Source organism: Aphis gossypii, chromosome 2, assembly GCF_020184175.1.
Source record: "Aphis gossypii isolate Hap1 chromosome 2, ASM2018417v2, whole genome shotgun sequence".
NCBI classification, from domain to species: domain Eukaryota; kingdom Metazoa; phylum Arthropoda; class Insecta; order Hemiptera; family Aphididae; genus Aphis; species Aphis gossypii.
In genome coordinates this window covers 56,016,995-56,042,324 of record NC_065531.1, presented here as the reverse complement: position 1 = coordinate 56,042,324, position 25,330 = coordinate 56,016,995, and the positions used below count along the sequence as shown (strand labels likewise).

Sequence of the window (25,330 nt, the reverse complement as noted above, 5' to 3'; positions counted from 1 at the left end):
AGCCATTCCTATTTATAAATGGATTGATAAATTAAAATGTTGTCCCCCCTCCCCTTGAGAAATTTCCTATGGGTGCCCTTGGGTTAGTACCCTACATTCTACAATGTAAATTAAATAAAATGTCAAAATGCTTATCAATAGTTGGATAATAAAAATGCAATTCATTAACAAGTATATTTTGTATCCATTTCCCTAGTTTCTAAATTATTATACATAAGAACTTGAACAGCGAAAAAGTAACAAATAAGAACATAAATTAAATGTTATGTTCATAAAGTACCTAATTAACCATTTTATTGGTGGCCTTTTTTTTTCTTAGTGAATTTTTTCTATGGGTTTTTTCCGGTTTTCATTCATATATTATGATAATATCAATGTTATTAAAGCAATAAAATGTTGACTAGCTGACAAATCGTAGTACCTACAGTTTAGGGTCATTTAACCTAATGTTTTTACAACTTTTTATTGCCGGTTTGAATTTACAATTGTCTAATTATCATACAATCTTATACCTCTTATATTTATATAATGATTACCATGACCACATTTTACATAAGTTGTCTACAAAATTCGTTAACTAGTATCGAACTTATAAAGCACTTGTGATGTATTAAATTTTACTTGATTTACATATTTAAATTATAAAATTATTGCAATTGAAGAAAACTAAATAATAATCAATTATGTTCTGGTACCGAATATCCCTCTCCCTTTGATGAACTTGTCATCACAGTCCACAGTTTATAAATGTGTATAATGAATTGGTACCGAAAACTCGCTGTAACGTCTACTGATAGTATAAATATCGATTTTTTTCAAATGAAATATTGGAAAAACATTGATATTGCGACATGATAAAATCTTTAATTCGTCACTAGTCACTATCCTAACTACCAATTTAATATTAGGATACTAGATCCTCGGTATACACGTTAGACATAGGACCATACTCCTCGGTATACACGTTGGACATACGACCATACTCCTCGGTATACACGTTGGACATACGACCATACTCCTTTGTGACTTGTGTCGGCACTCGAAAAATTATCGTCTCCATTTAATTACCATAAAATTACTATTTGTTTGTTTTATTTTTTTAGAAATTTAAAATTCACCTCGTGTGATTGAGCAATGACACCGTGATTTTTTACAACATGGTTCTTGGTTTTTTCAATGTCGTTCAAATCAACGCCGCGGCAACAGTCATCGATCAATATCGTTCGATATCCGATAGACAACGCATCCGCTACAGTCGCACCTAAAATAAAAAGAGTTCCCGTAACCGGAAACGTGTGAAACAATTATAATAACGACATACAATCACACAACAACAAAAAAATCGTCATGCGTAGGTAATGAAACGGTGGCAATGATTACACATTATAATTATGGTCAGTGGCGAACGGAAGTAAACCTAGCCTATATTATGTACCGGTAATCGTTAAAAATACATTTAGTTATTTAGTTACTGGTCATTGTATTATGTACAGAGCCATAACGTCATTTATAGGAGGGTGATAAGGAGTGGCAGTGTCAGCATAACTGGTTTTTGGTTAAGTACAAAATTGTAATTTTTCTGTCAACATTTAGATGTGTATGTACTACATTTTTATGTCGCATACTATCTCAACCACAGATATACCTAACAAAACTATTAACATTTGAGATGATTCTTTCATTAAATCGCATCAGATTGTGAATAGGGCAACGCAATAATATATTTATGAGTGTGATAGTGATATAAATATAAAAATAATTGAGCAGCTTTAAATCTAACAGTTAATTTTTTATAAATAATATGTCAAATTATTCGTTTCAAAATATTGAATTAATGGTTCCTGCAGATCGTGGATCATAAGGATGTTAAGAAATATTTTGCTGATTAGACCAGAAGTAATTTTTTGTGAAATTCCTCGTAGAAAATAATTAATTCCCTAGTACAAAAAATAATTTTTTGAGTGAATTTAAATTCTTAAATTTGAATGGCTATTGCCACAGTGACACAGTGATTAGACATAAACATTTATGTCGTGGATGAGTATTGAGTTTATAATATTATGTTAATTATTTTAATGTCTATACAAAAATATTATATTGTTTGGTCATTTTTCATTATGAATATCGTTTTTATGTTCGTTTCGCCACTGACGATGGTGCATATGAACTTATCATATTATATAAAAAATACTGCAGTTTATTACCGACGCAAACGTCGTACGCCAACCCGCACACGTAAATGTCAGTTGCATTCAATTGAGCCAACTGTGTGCCTAATGTGGTCTGAGTCAATTTTTTGTTGTCCCAAAACACCGAATACGAATCTACGTCTGATATCGTTCCTTTGTATATTTTTACTGCGTTGTCCACTACCTATAAAAAAAGAAAACGTGTTTTGGTACATTGTAAATATCTCGTATTTGTTTATATGTACAATGAAACTTATATAAAACAAAGTTTTATGGTTGACAAAAAACAAAATAAGTTCTATAGAAAAATTTGTCACATAGAATCAAATAAATTTGGTTATAGTTGGAAAAATACACATTTTGATAAACAAAAAATTTCGTTAAAATGTAAGTTCATCATATGGAAGTTTCACTGTTTCTAAGTAATATAACGCACATACCTTCAAGTCTTTATAGAGTTGAGCACCCCACGAGTCTTGAACACAGTGCTTTGGCCACAAACGTTGTTTTATCTTCGGAGATCCTTCAAATATCACGGTGTCGTATAATTTTGCGTTGTCGGCTTTGATCTATAAATAAACATGAGTATAGTTGTTTGATCGGAATTAAGTGTTTTTTTTTTATTTTTTACTTGGGATGACGAGTCTAACGGACGCAAAGACAAGTTCTCGATGAACGATATGTGATCGATCGGATGCCAGTCAAATGAATAAAATACAGAATCGAAATTCACAGTGTCCAATAGATGGTTTATAGGCTCGATAACCTAAATATTGTATCAAATAATTCAAAACAATATGCAACGAGCTAGTTATTTATATTATTAATTATATTTATACCTCCAAACCGTTCTGTTGCGCAGAGCAATTGCTGATGTTCAACGAACCGGATATGAAATCGTTTTGGACGTCGATTATAAGAAATATGTTGACGGGTCTTATAATCTGCAATATAAATGAAGATGCCATTTGTACTAGAGTTATATCTTGTGTGAGAATAGGTATAAAGAAAAATTTACAGAAGTGTATAGATCTTAAATAATGATATTTCTTTAAACTAGATAGTTTCATTGATATTTGATATTAATATTAACAATTTAATAATTGATTAATAATTAATACGGTGGTGCCGAATTCAATTAAGGGAGGGAGGGGGCAAAAATTATTTCTTGTTATTCACCGACCACCCCCTTTCATAATTTAGGTACCAAAACAAATAGTACGCTGTGTATGTTATTTGACGGCCAATTATTTATCCCTATTCTATATAGCCTTTATACCTAGTTATACTTTTATACTTAGATAAATAATTTTTTGGGTACACAACTGATCTCCGCCAACCAAAAAAAGGGGGCTGTTGCCTCTCTTAAGTTATAGATTCGGCGCCTCTGAATTTATTTATAAAATACTTACAATTTTTTTTTTAGTTGTATCTAAATATTTTTGTATATTCACTATACGATATATACTCCATACACTATACAGTATACATACATTAATACATTATGGGCATAGTGAAAGCAGTACATTGCATAAGTCGATAATATATGTATTGGATTTTTTTTAGGACGTATTTAAATATGTTTGCCTCAATTGCAGTATGTAATAATATTTATTAAATTCAGTTATTCCGCAATCTTAATGCGTCGTTATACTTACAGTCTTAATCCACTTGTTCCAACACATTGTAAATTCTTGTCGATCGATCAAACCATCCTGAAACAAAAACAGTAAAATTCAACAACTATTTATTTAATCTTTTATAAGCTTTACGTACCTTTTTCGTATCAAATATATTAAATATATGTTTGAGGGTGTGGACATCGAGACTATACACGATTCCGCGGTCATTGCGGAAGAGTCCTTTACAGATGCCATCGAACTCTTCAATGTTTAAAAATCCATCGCTACAAATAAAACATAGCTTTTAGAGGGCGTAGGTACACCAAAAAATAGCCCCCAACTAAACAATCCATTTTGCATTTCAGTCCACGTCCATCATAGTCTAAACCAGGTGTGTCCTAACGGATCCGGGCCGTGGGAGTATTCCAATCGGCCCGTGAGTAATCGTGACCATATTATAAAAATTAGAAATAAAAAATAAAAATAAAATAATTTCATATAATCTGTGTACGGCCCGCAGTATAAATATAAATTTTGAATGTGGCCCGCTACTTGAAAAAGGTTGGGCACGCATAGTCTAAACTGATAAGCCGCACTCATAAATGTCGTAAAATTACAATTTGATCTTAAAATGATCATAACTTATTAAATGTAATAATTAACGTATATAAAACAACGGTGATATTAATTTGTGTATATAAAAAATAAAACGTGAAAACCCATCTTAATAAATTTGGCTAACTGACGACTCGTTGTAGTACAAGTAAGAAATTTACAATCATGATTCGATATTAATATAGGTACTCGTATAAGTAATAGTCAAATAATAATTAGAATCAAAAGTTCTTATCTTTATTATAATTTTACTCGCCACATTCGAACGGATACTTAAAATAAAAATAAATTTGAATTTGAATAGAATCAGACCTTTTGATTAATCGTACTTGATTTTGCAGATAGTTTAAAAACTAAATTCCTATAATAAGTGAGAAAGAAAATTTGAGTTTTGGTAGAATTTTGTTGTTTTGTTTTAATTTATGTACGTAAATGAGTTAAAATTTTGGGTCATTTTAACGAGAGTATTAAAAACTCATGTACACAATCGAGTAGTGCTTTTGAAAAAGCTCCAGTAGATGACTCAAGAAAAAGTAAATCTACGCAAACGATAGTGTTCAAAAAAAGGACTAAATAGTAAATAGTATTCTAAATATTATAGCATTATTACCTTTTAATTGAAACTTTTTAATACAGGTCAATTCATTCTAATATTAAAAATAACAGAGTAAAATGGACTTTTCTGAACTAAAAACTCCCATGTCATACGTTAGTAAGAGAGGGACAATATTTACTTGATTTAAATTAATTTTCCATACAATGTAATTATGTTTGTGTAGATTATAGATGTCTACAGTCCACATAAATACCTACATACAATGCCATAGGACTTTAACCTTAGGACTTAACCATTTACTATGTAATTATGTTTAAAACTAATTTAATTATGAATTAGTTTTATATGTATTGATCCAACAAATAACAATAATTATAAATGCCTGGTTTTAAATGATATTTTTATTTTAAATTTCATAATAATGTGATAAAAATTAATTCATAATTAATGACTTATCTTATACGTTTGTGTAATATGAAATTTATAGATGCGAAATCCAAAGTTCATATTTAAGAACATACGACATTTATTTATTATACATTTAGCCTGGGTATAAAGATTTAATTTCTGAATTTTCCTCAACTCAACCTCGTATTTTCAGTGTTTTAGAATCAAAAATCATGTCTATGTAATCAAATGTCTGAAACTTCATTGATTTATAAAAATAGAGCTCTAAGTATAATATTTTAAGTGATGCTCTGCACTGTTCCGGTAAATATAACACGCAACGACATGTGCGCGCTTATGATGTAGAGTGTAGACAACAATGAAATAAGTATTCATATTATCATACGAGTATAATATAGGTATTAAATAATTATTCATTTGGGTTTTTGACGTCACTCGTCGATATAGTATCTACCTATACCTACACATGTATAATGTATATAACTAAATTGACCCAATTTATTACACGAACTTCCAATATCACGGCGTTCTACAATATTTAAAAAGTAAAAATTTCTATAAATTTAAAATGGAACAATCATTTTGTTTAATTGTTATTCATAAAATAAATTTCAAAATACCACGAACTGAAAATTAAAGTATTCATTTAAAAATCAAAAAAAAAAAAGCTGTTTACCTCAAAGAACGAAATTCAAACTGATTATGTACAAGCTATAATATTATACTTTCCAGTAACCAATTAACAAAATAACCATACTTTGATACAAATTAAAAACACGTGTACAAGACAATGTTTTGCTATGGTTCATGATAAAAATTATTATATATGTGTATAAATTATACCTCATAAATTATTAATTAACGTTAATGTCGTATAATTTCAAACAATCGTTGTACACGTAAAAGCCAGGATAATATTAAAGGAACACAAAACACAAAAAATAAGTATTTTTTACTTGAAAGTGTGTTCAATTATAAGACAAATGGTACAGGTTAAACGTTTCTCCTCACATAATTTAATGAATTATGAGGAATTGAGAAAAGATACGTGACGTCATTGGGTCCGGCTCATCGTAATTACTTATCTTATACGTGTGAAAGTTTCTCGCTTTACATTTAACTACCTAAAAATTTTATTTTTTGAAATAAATGTTATGTATAAAAGTGTGAATATAATATGTATTTAAGATGATAAAAGTATCAGAATTTCAATGTAATGTTTAGTTTTTCAAACATTAAAAATATTTAGATATATTTTTGTTTAACGGCGCGTCCTTACGATATATGGCGATCCATGAAACGCCGTAAAAGGTGTAAAATACTAAATATCTCTTTTAATATTTAAAAAACTAAAGGATATATTGAAATTCTGATACTTTTATTGTCTTGAACACATAAAATCACACATTTATAACGATTTATTTCAAAAATAACATTTTTAGGTAGGTAAATCACTTTATGAAACGAAGAATTTTTACACGTATAAGATAGTCAATACGATGAGCAGGGTTCAATGACGTCACGTGGCTATTCTAAATTTCTTATTATCCACATGGTGCGTGGGTCTGAGAGAGAAAACAAATATTGCGCTGAATTTTGACATTGAATTTTCACCAAATTATAGCTATGGATACAATAATTTAACATTTAAAAAAAATGTAAAGACATTTTTTTGTGATGTGTGCTCCTTTAAAAAAAAATATTTCATAATACATTTGTATTCAACAAATAAAAATTGTTTAATTTAAAATTAATTACATAAAATATTTTATTAAATTCGATATTTACTTAAAAATACGATGAACATATTTTTATCTATGTATGTAATATATATATATACCTATATAATATATATATACACATTAATAGTAATATTTTTCTATTAAACTATAGTTATATATAAATCGTGATTAAAATGTATAAGTAACACTGCATGATCACGTACCTGACATATCTAAATACCAAATAATTTTACGCGTTAACGTTTATAAATTTATTATTAAACTATTTATACTCAATTAATATTTGTATGGATTAAGTATCGAATACATTAACTTAAACAAAACCTACTTATTAACTATTGGGAATATTAAAATTAACTAAGGCGAGCGTGACCCACACTTTAGTTAGTTTTTATTAATTTATTTTAATAAAAAAAAAAAAAAAGGAATTTAATTAAAGTTCAAATTACTTTTTCTAAAACTATATTTTGCATAATTTTTCCAATAAATTGAAAGATCATTTTTAAAATAGTAAATCGACAATGAAGAAATTTGACAGTAAGAGTGATTCTAATAAAATGTAGATTATTTTTTGGATAAACGAAAATTACGAAAAGATTTGATTCAGATTACTTTTAAATTTAAATTTACAAGCACCTACTTTTTTTACAAACTTAATTACATTTCGTATACCTATAAGATTTACAAATAATTTTGTACCAAATCTAGATACAAAAACATTATTTATTATATAATTTTATATGTCCATAACTCATAGTCTTATATTATAAATATAATAATGATTCATTAATTTCTAAAAAATCGTTGAACTGATAGTGTTTTATTTATTTATACTACCTCTTTAAAAACTCGTGAAGCATTGATTATCCTCACCTTCTATATAAATAGTATTCATGTTTTAGCGGTTGCCAAGAAATTATAGGTAGGTACAATGTAGAATCGATACACCTCAAGGTTCAATAGTTTTACTATATCAAAATACTGTTAACGCTTTAAATACTTTGTCATAGGTATATATATTTATAAATATAAATACGATGACTTCCGAGTTTACTTTAATGAATATTATAAGTTATAACTTAAAAAAAGTAAAATTATACCTAGTTCAAATAATAATAAGACTGCGATATATATATATATATATATATACAAATATACACATTATATACTTAATATAGTTAATATAAAAGCAATTATTTACACTTAAAATGATAACCTAAAATTCCTAAAAGATTTTATAGAATAAAACTCATCACCCGGGAAACCTATGCAATATGCATAGATAATATTATAAAATGTACAAATATACATAAAAAATACAACATCTAAACGATATCATAATTTTCACATTTACTGGGTATTATTACTTAGTATTTGGTTATTATTTTATTACTTTTACATACATAATCGGATAGATCAGCTACAGATTGACGACTTATTAATATGTGCCGATGTTTATTGTCTTATATAAATATAATTACTGTGAGCAATGCATAAAAATATCTAATAAACCAATCTGAATAACAACACAACATATATAATATGATACTAGCTATTCCCAAGTACTTCGTTGCTCATGCAAAATGAATCTGTGTTAAATTTGATTGCCTAACGCAACATTTAGCGTAACAAGTGTGGATAAATAATATTTTTGGTTTTCTGATTTAGCGTATAGGTGGTATTCCCGACAAATCAATTTCTTTACATAGCTGTCCTGCCTAGTGTTGCTTTTTTGACCATTTAACAGCAGCATTTTTTTTTAACGAACGACCTATACTTGACTTCCTTTTCATTCTGGACCAAAAACCAACAACTCATAAAGTTTCGACAAAGTGAACCAAAAACAACGAAAAAGTTTTATGCCTACTGTTATACTACATAAACTATTCGCTAAAATATTAACTTCTAACAATCTATAAGTATATGGAAAAATAGAAATCTTTGCCATGCGTGTTTTCACTTTTCTGAAACTACTTATTCAATTATCTTAAATTTTTTTAAAACATAATAAATGCCATGTATTTTTTACATTATTATTGTATTGTATTCCCCACTTTCTTTATTTGTACTTTAACATCATTTGACCCGTTATAACATTCAAAGATTTAGGTCACATATTTTCTAATGATTGAAAAACATTATTCTGACTGAAAATAACACATCTAAACGACTGCACAATATATTCCTTATTTGGTTCAACCCTAGTTGATGAAGTATAATAGTACAAAACTTTTTCGCTGTTTTTGATTCACACTATTGAAACTTTATGGATTTTTGGTCCAGAATGAAAAATGAATCAAATATGGATTGTTTAACAAGAAAGATAATAATTTAAAAAAAAATTCTACTATTAAATGGTAAAAAAAGCATAGTCGAGCGGTGCAGTTATGTAGAGTAAATATATCGGAAATATCATCTATATACACTAAATCAAAAAACAAAAATACAATTTATCCACAAGAGTCACGCCAAATGTTAGGCAACCAAATCTAACACGGATGCATATTGTACAAGCAACAAAGTGCACGGGGATAGCTCGTAACTAATAATAATTAGTAACGAGGATGAAAAACAAATATCTTTATGAGCGTATTTGTCGATTATTAAAAAAATTAATAACACGATTTTTCATTAATCATAAAATCAGAAATACGCTTAAAACCTGCTCCACGATGTACTTTTTCATTAAAAAAAAAAATAATCAAAACAGTCGGATAAGTAGTTTCAAAGAGCGTGACAAAGATTTCCATTTTCAAATTTATATACATAGGTCATAGAATATATTATATACGTACGTAGGACTTGTATCGTATATAAGATATAACCATATAGTAATAGTATATAAGGTATAAATACACGCGCTGTAACACATTGTAGGTACACTACCTATTCTTGATATACAATAACTAATAAATAATAATAGTTGGTATATTATTAAGTACAGGTAAGGAACATATTGTGCAGTTTTTTAGGTGTGCTCTTTTCAGTCAAAATATAATAATGAGCAACCGTAAATCCTTGAATATTACAATGGGTCAAATAATGTTAATGTACGAATATATTTAAGTAAAGGGCGCGGATAATACAATGCATGCGACATTGCGACATATATTATGTTTTAAAAAAAGGCGACTGGCGAGACGTATAATTAACGCCACCATATAATGGATATTTGTGGGTGCGGATGAGTTAGGTATTGTAAAATGATGGCCAGATGGCGAGACAATGAAAAAAAAGTTGCGAATTCCTAACGTAAAAACCTTGTCAATATAGCCGTATTGTATAAGAAACAAAAATTCGCAGCCGCCCAAATAACCGGTAATAAGTAGGTAACGTTTATCAGTTATACGAAACCATCAAAAGAGACAGCGATGTCAGTTTAGAACAATATATTAAGTAACAAATGAAAAAAATACGTACATATTATATTGTCGAGTAACTCTTTAGGTATTTATCAATAGTTTATTCCTAAATTGTTAAAGTATCTGTATATTTTTATAAATATCAGCTTTTCCTATTACGTTGTCGCGGTTGCTAACCACATACGATTGCCGATCGGTAATTTTTATATATTAGCAGTATAGGTATTATGTATCAGTTCAATTTGTATTATCATCGGCAAAAAAAAAATAGTCGAGAGATGGTATTTTGTGCCAATTTTACTACTTGTAATTTGTGTTATATCTAAAAAAAAAATGAAATACGTAATCTGCACCATGCTTTCAACTTCAAATGTTAGAATTTACTAGTTGATAAATTTACTGATATCACATCAGCAATATACCATAGTATAATATATTAACGACGCGTGCTCGATATAATATTGTGTTTATTATTAATAATAAATAAAAATGAGGTCGATTACTATCTAATAAAAATTATCAATTTATTGTCAAAGTATCGAACAACATTTAACAGCAGTATGGTGATATTTACAGTTAGTCAGATATTAATCGTGTGCGCGTTCACATTTCAGAAGTGGATATTGACAAAATTATCGAACGTACCAGATACAAAGATTTGTTGTTATTTTCAAATTTTACAGATAGAAAAGTTCATAAAGAATCTAAAAATTGTTCAATACGATGCATATCGTAACCATGGTATTGTTCTGTCAGAACATGCATGACAAAAGTGTATACTGTATATTATATTTTTAGAAAATATTGTACAAATAGTTGAAATTGTAAATGATTTATAACGGACATGGTCATTGGTCAACCAAATATAGACAGAAAAATGTTTTGAAATGGATGTAAGAAAAAACTATATAGAAAATATGTATACTAAACCAAGTAAAAAATTACGAAAAGAAATTTCTGAAAACTGATCCAATTTTCAACATATTATACTACATATTATATTATATTACCGATTTTATATTACTAATTCGACGAAATATTTATAACGCCTAAAGAAAAATGGCAAAACAATGGGTAAGATTTCAATTTTTTTCAGATTTTAAATTTAAATGGCGCAATAATTACAATTTTTGTAGGTATAAGATTCCGCAGATTACCTACCTAATGCCTCATTTGGTTTTATATGTTTCAAATTACCAAAATTAATTTTTAGATGTGAACAAATTACTAACACATACACAATATAATATTTTTGTTTTTGGCTCAAATTATATATGCCCAAGACCCAAGTAGTCGTCCCCAAATCTTTTTTTTTACTTTTAACGGATTTTAGATGCAAAATGAAAAATACTGAGAAATATTTTGGTGAATAATAAATAAAAATACAATCAACAAAAATAAGCACGTTTGTTATAAATACAATTAAGTAATTAACCCTTATTACTGTTGATTTTTTTAAAACAATTTATCAGATTAGGTTGAACTAATATAATTATGAAATTAATTAATATGTTTATTTGTTACAGTAAAAATATTTTATTAAATAAATAGGTGTCTAATGATGCAATTATTTAGAAGGCCAAAATATACTACAGCTATTATAATATAATATAAATAATAAATTAAATATTGAATGAATCACGTTCGATGAAATTATTTTGCCAGCACATGAACGATTAACTCAGCTAAATAATATATATGATTGAATGACTCGACTCATCACGGCTACACTATCAAATCATCAACCTGACTTTACCAACGAAAACATCATTATCTATGCATAGTAGGGTCGAAAGGGAGTTTTTAAGGACCGCGGTTAAAGATACTTAACCAAGAGTGTCTATAACAATAACTATCTATAGAGGTAAAGACCAAAGGATAATAAACTATAACAATAATTATTGTTGTAATAAACAACACACACAAAGCCGCGGGAAAAAAAATCGAATTTTTATACGAACTCTATAAAACCAACACGTTATTCGTAGAGGATTTCGATAGTCTGGAGGAGGCACACGCTACTGGTATGATTTTCGACTTTTCGTCCTGATTTTTGAATTTTTATACCGGGAATATGTCAAAGTGAATTTTGTTTTTATTATATCGTTTTATTTTTTCCAATTAATAATTATTACACCACCTGAGTAAACGTTACGAATGTATGGTCTACATTTTGAGTAAAATATAATACCACGTGCGTCTACGTGTTAATAACATATATTAATTATACCTGTATCGTAACGATCCGATCGATTATTCTTAATTAGATAATGATTAATGTAATAAAGCACTGTTTAAATGTGACATATTTTACCCGTCCTTATCGAAGGCGCTAAAGCAAGCGTCCATAATTTGGCGTCGTCGATCGGGTCGGCAGCCGATCTTAGCTGGCGAGTAATGTGCGTCGATCGCCGCGCTGCAAATTTCCTGCTCGTCGGTGTCGCGTGGTCCGCGTGACGACCGCGTCTAATGTCTATATTTACCGCGATCGCGTTGCGGTGTGTACGGGACGGCAACGGTTGACGAGAGCACCCGCACGGTGCGCCACGTACTACTCTGTGTGTATGTCGCTCGTACGTAGTGTGTGCGTGCGATTTCTTAGATATCTGAAAAACACAGAACGAGAAAAAAAAAGTTATGAACGTCTAATCGATAAAACGTTTATAACAAAACATAATATTTCGTATATGTGCACGCAAACCTGTAACTGGTACTGACGACGACGACGACGACGGCTAGACGCGCGCGTGCAATGTGTCACATGGTAACGCGGACGTTTCGTTTTAAAACTTGGCGGTAGCGCGTCGACGATTCGACAGCTGTGGGGATGGAGAGGGGAAGAGCATAAGGAACGACGACGACGACGTCGGGAGTACTGGCGGTGTTCGTGTGAAAAGACACCAAAAGTATAACAAATTTTACCTATCTATATGCACATTTATGTAATATATATATATGTATGTATAAACATTATAATACGCAGGTACCGCCGAAATTTAAAAATAATATATATATTATCGCGTACGCGCGCGTTTAACCCCCCCACCCCGCCGTCAACGCACACTAATTGCCGTCAATTTTCATTAATGGAACGCCTTTACATTTCTTTTTTTCTCACGTGACCGATTTCTTTTCTTTTTATTGCTTTTATTATGCTACCTATATATTATTATTCTTTATAATCTCGTGTTTTCCACACAAATCGAATGCACACACACACACACACCCTCACACTGCGTATTACACCATCGTTATCGCTCTAGAGCGCGCGTTTATGTAATCTAAAGTTTTTTTTTTCGGAATTTTGCGGTGGCCCGCGGATTAGGTTACGGATCTAATAGAATTTTTATAGTTATATTATTATCGATTAAATATTTATCAATGACTATATATACAATATACATTATACATAGTAAATAACATCACATATATACATACTACTATACACATATACGACCATTGTTCATACTGTAACGTAAAGTCAAAGGTAAATAAATAATAAATATACATTTTAACTTGGCAGACGCACATTTCACGCCAGCGTTATTTTAATTTAAATTATCTATGAAATTTTACTTAAATCGATGTATAGTCGGACAATCCAAAAATTATTATACAAAAACAATAGTTGTTCATAAAATTAAATTTTGTGCGTTTATAGACTTGATTATCATTAATTCATAATTTATAACTATAAAGTTGAGTTAATTATAGAAATAACATTTGAAAAGTAAAATTATAGCGAGTAGTGAGTACACATTCATATAATATGTTAGATTGATATACTTAATAATTGCTCTAAGAAATAACAATAATTATAAATTACAATTTACCATGCAGTCATTATTGAATAAAAAAATGGTTTTAATTAAACATAATATATTATCTATTTGGTTTGTGCGATGTATAAAATCATTTTATACGTTGGACAATTAAACTACATTTTAAAATAATGGCATAAAGATTCTAAGTAACTATATTTTAAATTTTATTTTTCTGGTTTCGATGTGTTTTATCACTTTTATCTACTCATAAGACTACCGTTTAATTTTAGTTAGTCACTATTTTTGACAACGTGTATTTTATCTGTTATTATTGCTCAATATTATCACAACTAATTAATAAGATTACAGTCTATAAGGAATATGTTTCGCTTACATATTATGAGCATTTGACCATTAACGATGAATGATGACCGATACACAAATTGTTAATGCGAGATTAAATACAATTCAGATTTCATGTTTAAGGTCTACATCTAGATTTACGTATTGTTCTTTCTAATTAGAACAATGACTCATATTAATTGGAGTGTAAGTATAAAATATGACAAAAAAAAATATTTTAAATAATAATGACAACTAGATAAATATGAATTGTGGAACTGTACCTATAATGATAATATTACAAAAAATGTTATATATGACACAACATAAATGATTAGGTAATGTAAATCGCCCTAAGTGAAAACTATGAGTTCCACATGGGGAAATTGAAAATTTAATAATTAAATAATATTAAAAACTTAATTAATATAATCTATTATAACTTTAAATTTAATAAATAAATGAGAAAATATAAAATATTATAACACAGAAGATCAGGAGCATTAGGTATTGAAGTAATTTACTTCAAATTATTAATGTCATAAGCTTTCTGTACAGTGTATTCGTATTTTATGTATAGATATAGGTTAGGTTAGTATGTTTGATTTTATCTTAATAATTATTTATAGTCATTTTTGTGTACGTAAAATTAGTAATTAGTAATTATAATTGTTATTATTATTAATTATTTATTTATCGATAGAAATAAATATAAGTGTATACTATATAGATAGATGTACACTGTATAGATACATAAAGTAACAGATTTCGAGTAATAAAATGTCAAAGTTCAAAAAGTTTATCCTTCACCTTCAAGGATTTTTATATATTTTGACGCGATGTTTATAAGGTATAAAAAGTGTTAGTATTCTACAGAATTGCGTGTTCGAAGTTTGTGGAATATCACGAACTCATTACTCAGTTTATTGTAGATGACAAAACTTTGATATTTTCTACTATCAAATTATTGACGCAACCGTAATTGTTTTAGTTTTAGTCAAAACAACAATTATACCAATATAAATATTGTGAAAACCGGGTAAATCGATTTGCTGTGTGTAAGGTTTCGATTGCACTTTGTCACTGCAGAGTAGGTCACTTTATGTGACTTAATGATAAAACATTGCATACGAAAACTGATTCTGAGTAAATATTCTAATATCCACTTCAATTTCTAAAGATATAGGTTTTATAATTTATAGATATTTTTTATAATTTTACGGATAATGAGGAATTAGTTCCTGGGTAAAGTAAATTTCACAAATTGGTTCCTGAAAAAATTACATTAAAGTAGGTATACAGCTGTTACAAAATATGTATAAATCGATAATTTTAAAATAATTTATTAGGTTTTACCAAGTCTGAAAAAGTTTATAGATATAATTTTATATCTAATAAATTTATTTTGGTTTCTCGTAAGCGTTGCTACAACTAATCTAGTCAAACGAATATTTATTGAAATATAAGCAAGTCCATTAAAACGGAAGAGATGTTAAGTGAGAAAAATCAAAAAAAATCTTCGTGACTTATGGTTTTAATATACGGATTCCAAAAAAAAACTATCAAAAAATATCAAACGTTGAATTTGTACGAAAACAAAAATGCAAATCATTTTTAAAAATAAATAATTAAAATAATATTGAGTTTAAAAAACGTCGAACACAATCATAATAAAGATATTGAAAACATATTGGACAGGCAAGCATTAAGCAATAACTTAAAAAGAAAATCTTGAACGCTAACAAAATTAATTTTCCAAGAATTACTATAGTCAACAGTGATATTAAACAGCTTTTTTTACAGCTCATGACGTTTTTAGAATAAGACAAAATATTCACGGTAGTCGATCAAGCTGCCTGAATTATCAAAAACATTTTAGAACTACATGAAGCATTAAATAATTACGATGTAAATATCTAATAACAAATTGTGGAGAAAATTTTAAATTTATAAGTGATCATTGATCATAAAAAAAATATTATAATTTTTACTTGTTTACATAATTAAATATACTTGCAAAATGAAAACCGTGTTTGTTGACGGAACGTTTGCCTTATATTATTTTATCAGTTTTTTATCATTCGTGGTGTAAAAGATAACAATTATTTTCCCTTAATATTTTTTTACTGCCTAATAAGAACAGTACTATACTTATACACAACCATTTCGATTTATATAAAATCATATGTAATGAAATTATTTGTGCTGATTTTAATAAGGCTGTTCACATGTTAATACCTGAAGTTTGGCCACAATCTAAATTAAGGTGATGTAGATTTCACTTAGAACAAGCGTTGTGGAGAAAAATGCAATCTCTTGAGTCTAGGACTCTTAAATGATTTTAAAAATAAAGATTCAGAGATTACCAATATTATTATATACTACCTATACTAGTAATTGGATTTTATGACTGGAGATATTATAGTAATAAGTAATAACTATCTATATACTGCCCTGCTAAGCAAAAGTGCCGTAAAACTCAATTTCTTATTTTTGAGAAAAATGAATGTTTGTTTTTTTAATTTTATTATAACTTTATTATTTGTTATCCCAATTAATTTAGTATAATACATATTCACCTTTATAGTTTTTTTGACGAGGAATGCAATGAAATAATAAAATAAAACTTTTATCCATATGTTACATGAATAAAAGTTATTTTGATGTTATTACTTAGAGCCATAAGCCGTAAATATACCACTATTTACTAAATAAAAACGCCGTAAGTCAATTTTACGGCATTATTGTTAATAATTATAATTGTCTATAGATATAATTACTTGAACTAATGGCCGTAAATAATTTTATATTTATTATGATAGATATTATATCTTGGTTAGTAGATACTATAACTTGGGTAGAACATAGAAATATTAAGCAAAAATGCCGTATCTATCAAAATATTTACGGCGTTTATGCTTAGTAAATGTATGATACGGCGTTCTTACTTAGTAGTTCTAATTTTCTTCGTTACTTACGGCGTTTCTCAATAACGTTTTATGTGTTTGTAGCCTATTTAATGTGATTTTGGGGGTATTTTTTCTACAGAGAATGTGTAAAATGTGTTTACCGATCAGATGCCGTATCTATCTAATTTTTTTTTTTTTCGAGTTACGGCACTTTTGCTTAGCAGGGCAGTATACGACTATCGAGTGTCAATTTTAGTTAAAATAGTTGTATTATAAATGAATAAATTCAACAAAATTGCAACAAAGTTGAAAAGATCCCAAAAATTGCACTTGAAACTTTTAGATTTGAATTTCTACTTACATAAAACGTATTAATTAAATAACTATTAAAAATATACCTCGGAGAACCACGGAAAACGAAATAAAATTTCTACTACCTAACCAATATAGTGGTACGCAATTCATGTGTACCTTTTTAACAGGACGCGACTAAGGTGCTCCGGGTAAAATATTAAAATACTTTTTCCGATTACCTTTATTGCCACCTGATATAATACAAAATGTTTATGTTGAGTTGATGACAATAAAACCAGTTCACAAAGAACTTGATGCATCTTTTGTTTATGTACTTGAACATTATACTGAAAATGATAGTGATATTTTACCAACCAAAAATACGAGCAGATTTTTCTGCCACTTTAGAACGAACAACAAACCGTTGCGTCGTTGCGAATTGTTTCATGGAAAACTAAATTCACGATTTTATTCTGCCTACCCAAATATTTTTTTATTAACTGAACAATTAAAAAAGATCCTATGCGATTATGCGAAACATATATTAATATAGCAAAGAACTAAAAAGCTTACTTAAAATAAAATTTAAAAGAATTGCTGAAAAGGAAAAGTTTATTTTGTTATCGTTATCAAGTTAACTGTTATTTTTTATCAGTTTAATTTGATAAGAGTTAAAATTATATACATATTTATGATTTTGATAGTGATATACCGTTATTAGATAAATTTTAAAGTATTATTTCAAAACGACAAAAAAAAAAAATACTTAACACTGACATTCTAGCCCCCATACCTAGCCCATAGATATTTTAGATTCTAGGCAACTGTTATATTATATAGTTAATTCGCTTATTGTTACTTGTTAAGAATATAGCACTACAGTATACAACAGTACCAGATATACAGTTGTACGCATATTTAAATCAGTAAGTACTTCAATTATTAAAATCTTAGATGCTGATCGGAATTGTACATCACAGTTTCACCGTATCATAATAATAAATAGGGCTCGATTTTAAAGCATAATAAGCAACTGATAAAGCACACAATTGTTTTTTAAAAAAAAGCAAAAAGAAGTATATTTAATTTTAAAAAAAGCAAAAAAAAAAATGACTAAAAATTAACACGAACTAGTTATAAATATGAATAACAAAATTTGAAACATTTATTTAAAAAAAAAAATTTAAAAAAAATTAATTACCATGTATTTTTCTAGATTTTCAGAAGTGAAACCGACTGTATTGTCCGATGGAATATTTGTATACATAGAAAACGAACTCTCTATATCCACTGAAGTGATCGGTGTATACTTCATAAAAATTTCAAATTACAACACTAAATCTTAAATTTTGAAATAGTCGACATCGATGTTGTAAGCATGCTAGCCGTAAAGGTACTGCAGGCTATATTGTGTAGATCGATAATCTATAGATATTAGATACATTTAAATTTAAATATTTATTTAATAAACAAGTCGATAACGAAAACAATAATAATCTAATACCTATACACATTCTGGGTTTTTACGTTCCTTTTAATTCAATTTTCTATTACTAATATAGTAGCAATAGTAGCATAATAAACAAATAAAAATTCTACAGCTAAAATAACCGAAAAAAGCAAAAAAAAAAAAGGCATTTACATAAAAAAAAAAAACAAAAATAAATTGGTTTGTTAGAAATCAGAATGACATGAAACAAATTTATACATGAAAATTAGATTTCTATCTCATATAATATAAAAAAGAAGGATATGCTTTAAAATCCGAGCCCCAGTAATAACTAATAAATTATAATATTGTCTATATCTCTATACCACAATACTGTTTTATCAGATAATTTATAAAAGTTAAATTACTTAATCAAATATCTGTATATTTATATATTATTTTTATTTTTGTAAGTCAATTACGGTATCAATTAGAATTTACACATTCATTGAATTATACCTAATAGATAATAATAGATATTGACACATAAGCAATTGAGCGATACGATATCTATAATGAATATTATTTTTATACATGACCTTACTTTGTGTTCATGTATAAATAAATATGACATTTATTTGGTTAATTATCATTGTCAAATGGTCGGTGTTGTAAATCTCATTCCAAATTCAAAACGCAATCCAAAAGGCATATTGTAGCAGTGCAGTATATTATACTCAGTCAAGATGAAAAAATTAAAAATTAAATAATTAATTGCAGAGGATTTATCAATAACTATATTGTATATTATATTAATTTAGGTTTTAAATAATTATACGTAAATGTAATAACGGCTATAAGTCACATATTATAGCCGTATCAAAATCAATTTTTATTTTTATTTTTATAATATAGGTGCTTATCAATTGATATTCAACTAAAAAGCCGGTGGAAAAAGTCCAAGATGAAAGTTTGGCAAAAACTCCAATATTTATTGTTATGATTACGTAGTATGCAGGTACTATTGTTTTTAAATTATTATAAATACATATTAATTAATAATATTTAACATATAAGATTTTTTTAATATATTTATACATAAACAAACTAATATATAATCATTAATCATACAAGAAAAATTTATAAAAATATAATACTGATTTACCTATATGAATTTCTTTCTTATCATAGTTAATAAGAAATTATAATTCTAAAATTCTAAAAATCAAAACTTGAATAAATTTATTATTAAAAGAAAAATAGGGTTAGTATGTATGGTTATTCATATTCTAAATATATCAACATTAAATATAATAGTACAGGGTGATTAAGGGTTAATCAATAGGATTACAGGGTATTCTAATTCACTATACAGCATAGTTATGACAAAAAAATAAAAATGATGAATTTGTTCTCAGCAGGAACAATTTAAAACTTAGTAGATAAAAAAATTTTGGGTGCCAAAAAAAACTTGAAAATGTAATACAAGGTTTCACATAGGTAGTTTTTTTGTAGTTAAAAAAAAAAAAAATCAAAAATAGTTAGTCACAATTTTTTTTATACGCATTTTTACAAAATATGTCAAAATAAGTTTGGCTTACAATAGAAAGAAAGAAATTAAATTTAGGTGTATTCAGATTATTAAATTATAACTTATAAGCCGCCTTTTTCACCACCCACTTGAAAATATATGATACCTATCATTGTATTCAAATTTAACACATCAATTATAGTGACTTACTAAATACAACAGAACGTTACTCACTTTTTTATATTTGTGAGTATTTTAATTAGTAGGTATGATAACGAGAACCTTCCACTGCCTTTATTCTTTATGAATTATGAGTTATTAAATATAAAAATGAGTTTGTTGGCGATGTATGGGGCAAAGTCTCCACGGATTTGTTTGCTACCAAATATTTGAGCCCCTCTCAAATTTCACAGGATCTCCGCCTATGCATAAATTTATTATTTTATTGAAATATTATGCGGGTTTATTTATTTATTCAAATCTTCTATGAGATTACTGAGCCTCACAGAGACAAACTTGTGTGGAGGCTCAGGGTTATCTGCATAGGTACACATTATAGGACAGGACGTATATATACAATATTTATATTATATAACTGATAATAATAAAAACAAAATCAAAAACAAAAACAAGATGTAGGTAAACAAAAATAATAATATTAAAATAGTATTAATAAAAAAAAAAAATACATAAAGATAATAATAATAAGATTCCGAATGACAGTATATACATAGTAATAATCAGAGTTCAGGACTTATAGCATTTGCATATCTATCATAGATAGCCAGATAGGTATAATAAAACACAAGTGTTGTAAAAATACGTTTTATAGTATGGAAAATTAAAAAAAAATTTTATTTGTTTTTCAACATTTCATAGTTTTTTTTACATTTTTAATTATTTTGTTTTATTGATGTAATGTAAAACATGTTTTGAGCATAGTAATACTATTTGTGGAACTCTGTCATAAAAATTTTGCATTTAACGTGATTTAAAGATCAAAAACAATGTAGCTATCCGAGTCGGTTTATAGAAAAAACTAATATTATACTACCATGACATGCTTCTGACGTAAAACGTTCATTTTAGCATATTTTAAGTCTATTTTAGCCGACAATATAGGAGTTTTCCTGTTTGAAAACGTTCGAAAACATCTAATAGTTCAATGCAATCACAGTGGGAAATTTTATTAACAACAAAAATATTTTAATAAATATGTATCTACTATCTATATTATACTTACAATATATTACATATATTTTTTCAGATCATTCAAAAACCAATTTTTAAGAAATTTGATTTATATACATATGGTAATTTATTATAATAATAACAATATTTTCGTATCTAATAAATCCTTTTTTAAAATTATTTTAAGTTTATTGGGTCATATAAAAGCGCATATTTTAGTAATTTTTAGTGCTATAAATTCCGAACTCTGAATTAATAATAATGTGATAAATTGTATTCACGTATTAGCAACTGCGTACATTAATACATAAACCAGTATGAAATATGTTCTAAGTGGTTATTAACTTGTAAATTTAAGTCTTCACAAAGTCGAAAATCTTTTGACAGTCGATTTTCTTTTTGGCCAAAATTGGGAGTATTTTTCAATTACATATCTAGTCTTGACACCATAGTTTAGAGGCAACAGTATAATATTGCGTTTATTATACATATAATACTTATTCTAAATTACAGGTTTTTAATATTCAATTCATTAAACTCTTTAAATAGTTTATCGGTTGGATATCTAAAGTAATTTTTAATTGCGACCTTCATAAGTGTGTTTTGATAGGTTTGAAGTTGAGTAAGAACATTACCATAGGCCCCACCCTAACCTATTATACTAACTGTGATTCGAGATTCTACAAGGGCTAAGCAAAGAATTTTTATTTCTTTATATGGTAGAATGTCACAGTTGTTTTATTAAAAAAATTATTTTTTAATTTGTTCAGCTTATTATAAACAAATGTAATTTGATTTTCCCACTTCATATCAGAACACATTTCAATACCTAGGTATTTAAAGTTTTTAAAAATATTAATCAATTAATATAGGCCTATGACAGTTTTCATCATGAATTTTAAGGTATTGTGTAATTGGTAGGTATTTAGGAATTTTCAAAATACAGAAAACAAGTATTATCCGTTCTATTCCTAAAACGTCATATGACTTAGCTAATATTTCAGATTTAATTTAATTATTTTTTTTTACTTTTTTTTAATTATTGATACTTTTTCAGCTGGTTTTCGTATGAATGTTATTATACTTATTTCGCTAAAGCTTTCGATAAAGTGAATTAGGTACTCTATAGTCTATTCTTTAACATAAATTGAATCATATCGGCATACATAGCCTACTTTCAAGCCGTTGGATTATTATACATTAATTCACAACGTACTCAAATTGATGATTAAATAAAATTTTTATCAAAATCAATTTATATTAGTTTTATCGGGTAAACCACAAGATTCTTATCTAGCCCCAATTCTGTTTCTAATATATATTGATGACATTACATTTCCAAATAGTTTCATATATATATTTGCTGATAATATTAAACATAATCGTTAATATTATTTATAAACGCAAAAACGTAAATGCATGGATAGTATTTTAGTTGAATAGTAGGTACATAATTGAAAAAGGATATTATAAGATTTTTTTTTGTAGTAATAATTCGGTTAATCATTATATAGGTACCTACTATTACGTTTTATTAAATTTGATCTTAAATACATAATATTAAATTCACAATTCATTATTGATTGTTACATATACTGCAAGAACGTCAAGAAAGGTTAGTAAATCGATAAACTTTTCTGCAAAATTTAAAATAGAGAAAATAATATTATGTCAATAAAAAAAATTCACGTTAACCTATCACGCTAGTATGGTTTATACCGTCAACTTTTCAATGAGAATTTATCGTGCCAAACACAAATTTATTTTCTTCAATTATTATTGATTATATTTCGTGTATTTAGAGAAGTTCTAGCATAAAATTAGTTCCTTGAGAATAAAGAATATAAAATAAATATATATGCATGCGTTTACTATATTATATAATCAAATTATATATTTTATTAGCTTCCAAAGAATTTAAATAATTAATATTTCTGTTAGATATTATTAATGTATTATTTTTAAATGACAAACACAGAACTTGCTATAAAGGTTAAACAATTAATAAACTACGATATGGTCTTAGAATTTAATAATAAAAAGAAACGAATTTTTATCATATTTGAAAATGATATTAAAGCTCATTTCAATACATACATGATTACGTAAGTTTTCTCAATTAAAATATATAAATTAGAAATGCTAGTAATAATATGCATATTACAAAGAACTATATAATAAGACATAAATTATTGTTATAATTTATAATCAACAAGTTCTTTTTCTAAAATTAATTTTTAACATTTTTTAAATTTTAAATTATTTGTTATTAAACTATTTACATCATTAAATGATAGATACAAGACACATAGTTATAATATTATTCAAGATCACATTTCCAAAAATAAAATGACAAAAAAAACGTGTAAAATAGACTTATAGTTAGAAGTATTATAGTCTACTAAAATTAAAGAAAGAATATACAAGTATACCTAACCTAAACCTACTAGTATCATAAAAATTTGTTTTAGAAAGCTTCGCATGAAGTTGAATTCCTCAAATTATACTTAAATTAGGCGAACTTCTAATTTAAAGGCAATAAGCATTATAATCGTATTAAGGAGCAAAAAAATAATTATAAAAGCATAATTATTTTTAATTTTATTGGAAAATAAATAGCCAACGAGGTGTCTCCATACGTAAGTATTTACACTAAATGGTCTATTGTGTATACAATTACTAATTACTAATTAATTAGGATTTGATAATTCAATATGTCTCTCTATGCGAGCTACAATTATGAGTAGTTTGTAGTTATAACTCATTTTAAATTTAAAATATCAATAAAAGTCTATGTGGTGTCCTAAATATTACCGGGGAGTTCTATCACTAGATGATGGATTCTTCCTTCAAGACCACAATCATTACCACCCGTCCACCCCACTATACATCGCTTATATTTATATTGTAGAAAAAACATATTTAAAGATTATATAATAAATATTTGAAAAAAAGTATGACAATTGATAATAGATTAATTTATATTAAAGGAAACAGCAGAAGATTGATTCTGCTGAACCATCTGAATCTCAACGCTAATTTTGAATGTTGTACATTTTTGTAAAACGGTAACAACACATTCACCGAATGCGAAGTCCTTAAATTTAGTAATTATTACTTATGTATACATTAATTCAATAATTAATTCCAATATAAAAATATTTACCATGTATGTACGTGCTCAGACTTCACGAAGCCGTGAAACCGTCTGCCCTACTATATTCCCGTGTACGGCCTACACGATGGTCGAATCACTAATGGGCAATGGCCATTTGGTTTGTTAATATTGTGATCTACTAGTCAATATAAACGTAGTATAATATTATTAGTGTTATTAACTATAAATAACTGGCAATTAAAAAAAAAAAAATAGAAA

General features: G+C 27.3%; 1 protein-coding gene across 4 annotated transcripts in view; it reads right to left on the bottom strand.

Annotated features, from left to right (window-relative positions):
• Positions 1 to 25,330, bottom strand: part of LOC114130746 (nicotinamidase) — a 31,412-nt gene that overhangs the window by 3,993 nt on the left and 2,089 nt on the right. The window contains exons 2-10 of one of the 4 annotated variants that reach the window (XM_050199957.1): positions 19,005 to 19,228; positions 12,809 to 13,100; positions 3,966 to 4,095; positions 3,848 to 3,904; positions 3,029 to 3,133; positions 2,821 to 2,955; positions 2,630 to 2,758; positions 2,205 to 2,373; positions 1,119 to 1,261 (exon numbers count right to left, since the gene is read on the bottom strand). In XM_050199957.1, coding sequence (XP_050055914.1) covers positions 1,119 to 1,261; positions 2,205 to 2,373; positions 2,630 to 2,758; positions 2,821 to 2,955; positions 3,029 to 3,133; positions 3,848 to 3,904; positions 3,966 to 4,095; positions 12,809 to 12,843 — 903 coding nt within the window. In that variant the 5' untranslated portion in view covers positions 12,844 to 13,100; positions 19,005 to 19,228. Of the gene's footprint in view, positions 1 to 1,118; positions 1,262 to 2,204; positions 2,374 to 2,629; positions 2,759 to 2,820; positions 2,956 to 3,028; positions 3,134 to 3,847; positions 3,905 to 3,965; positions 4,096 to 12,808; positions 13,101 to 13,195; positions 13,892 to 19,004; positions 19,229 to 25,330 lie in introns of those variants that run through there. The other 3 variants (XM_050199955.1, XM_050199956.1, XM_050199958.1) reach the window with 3 other exon arrangements.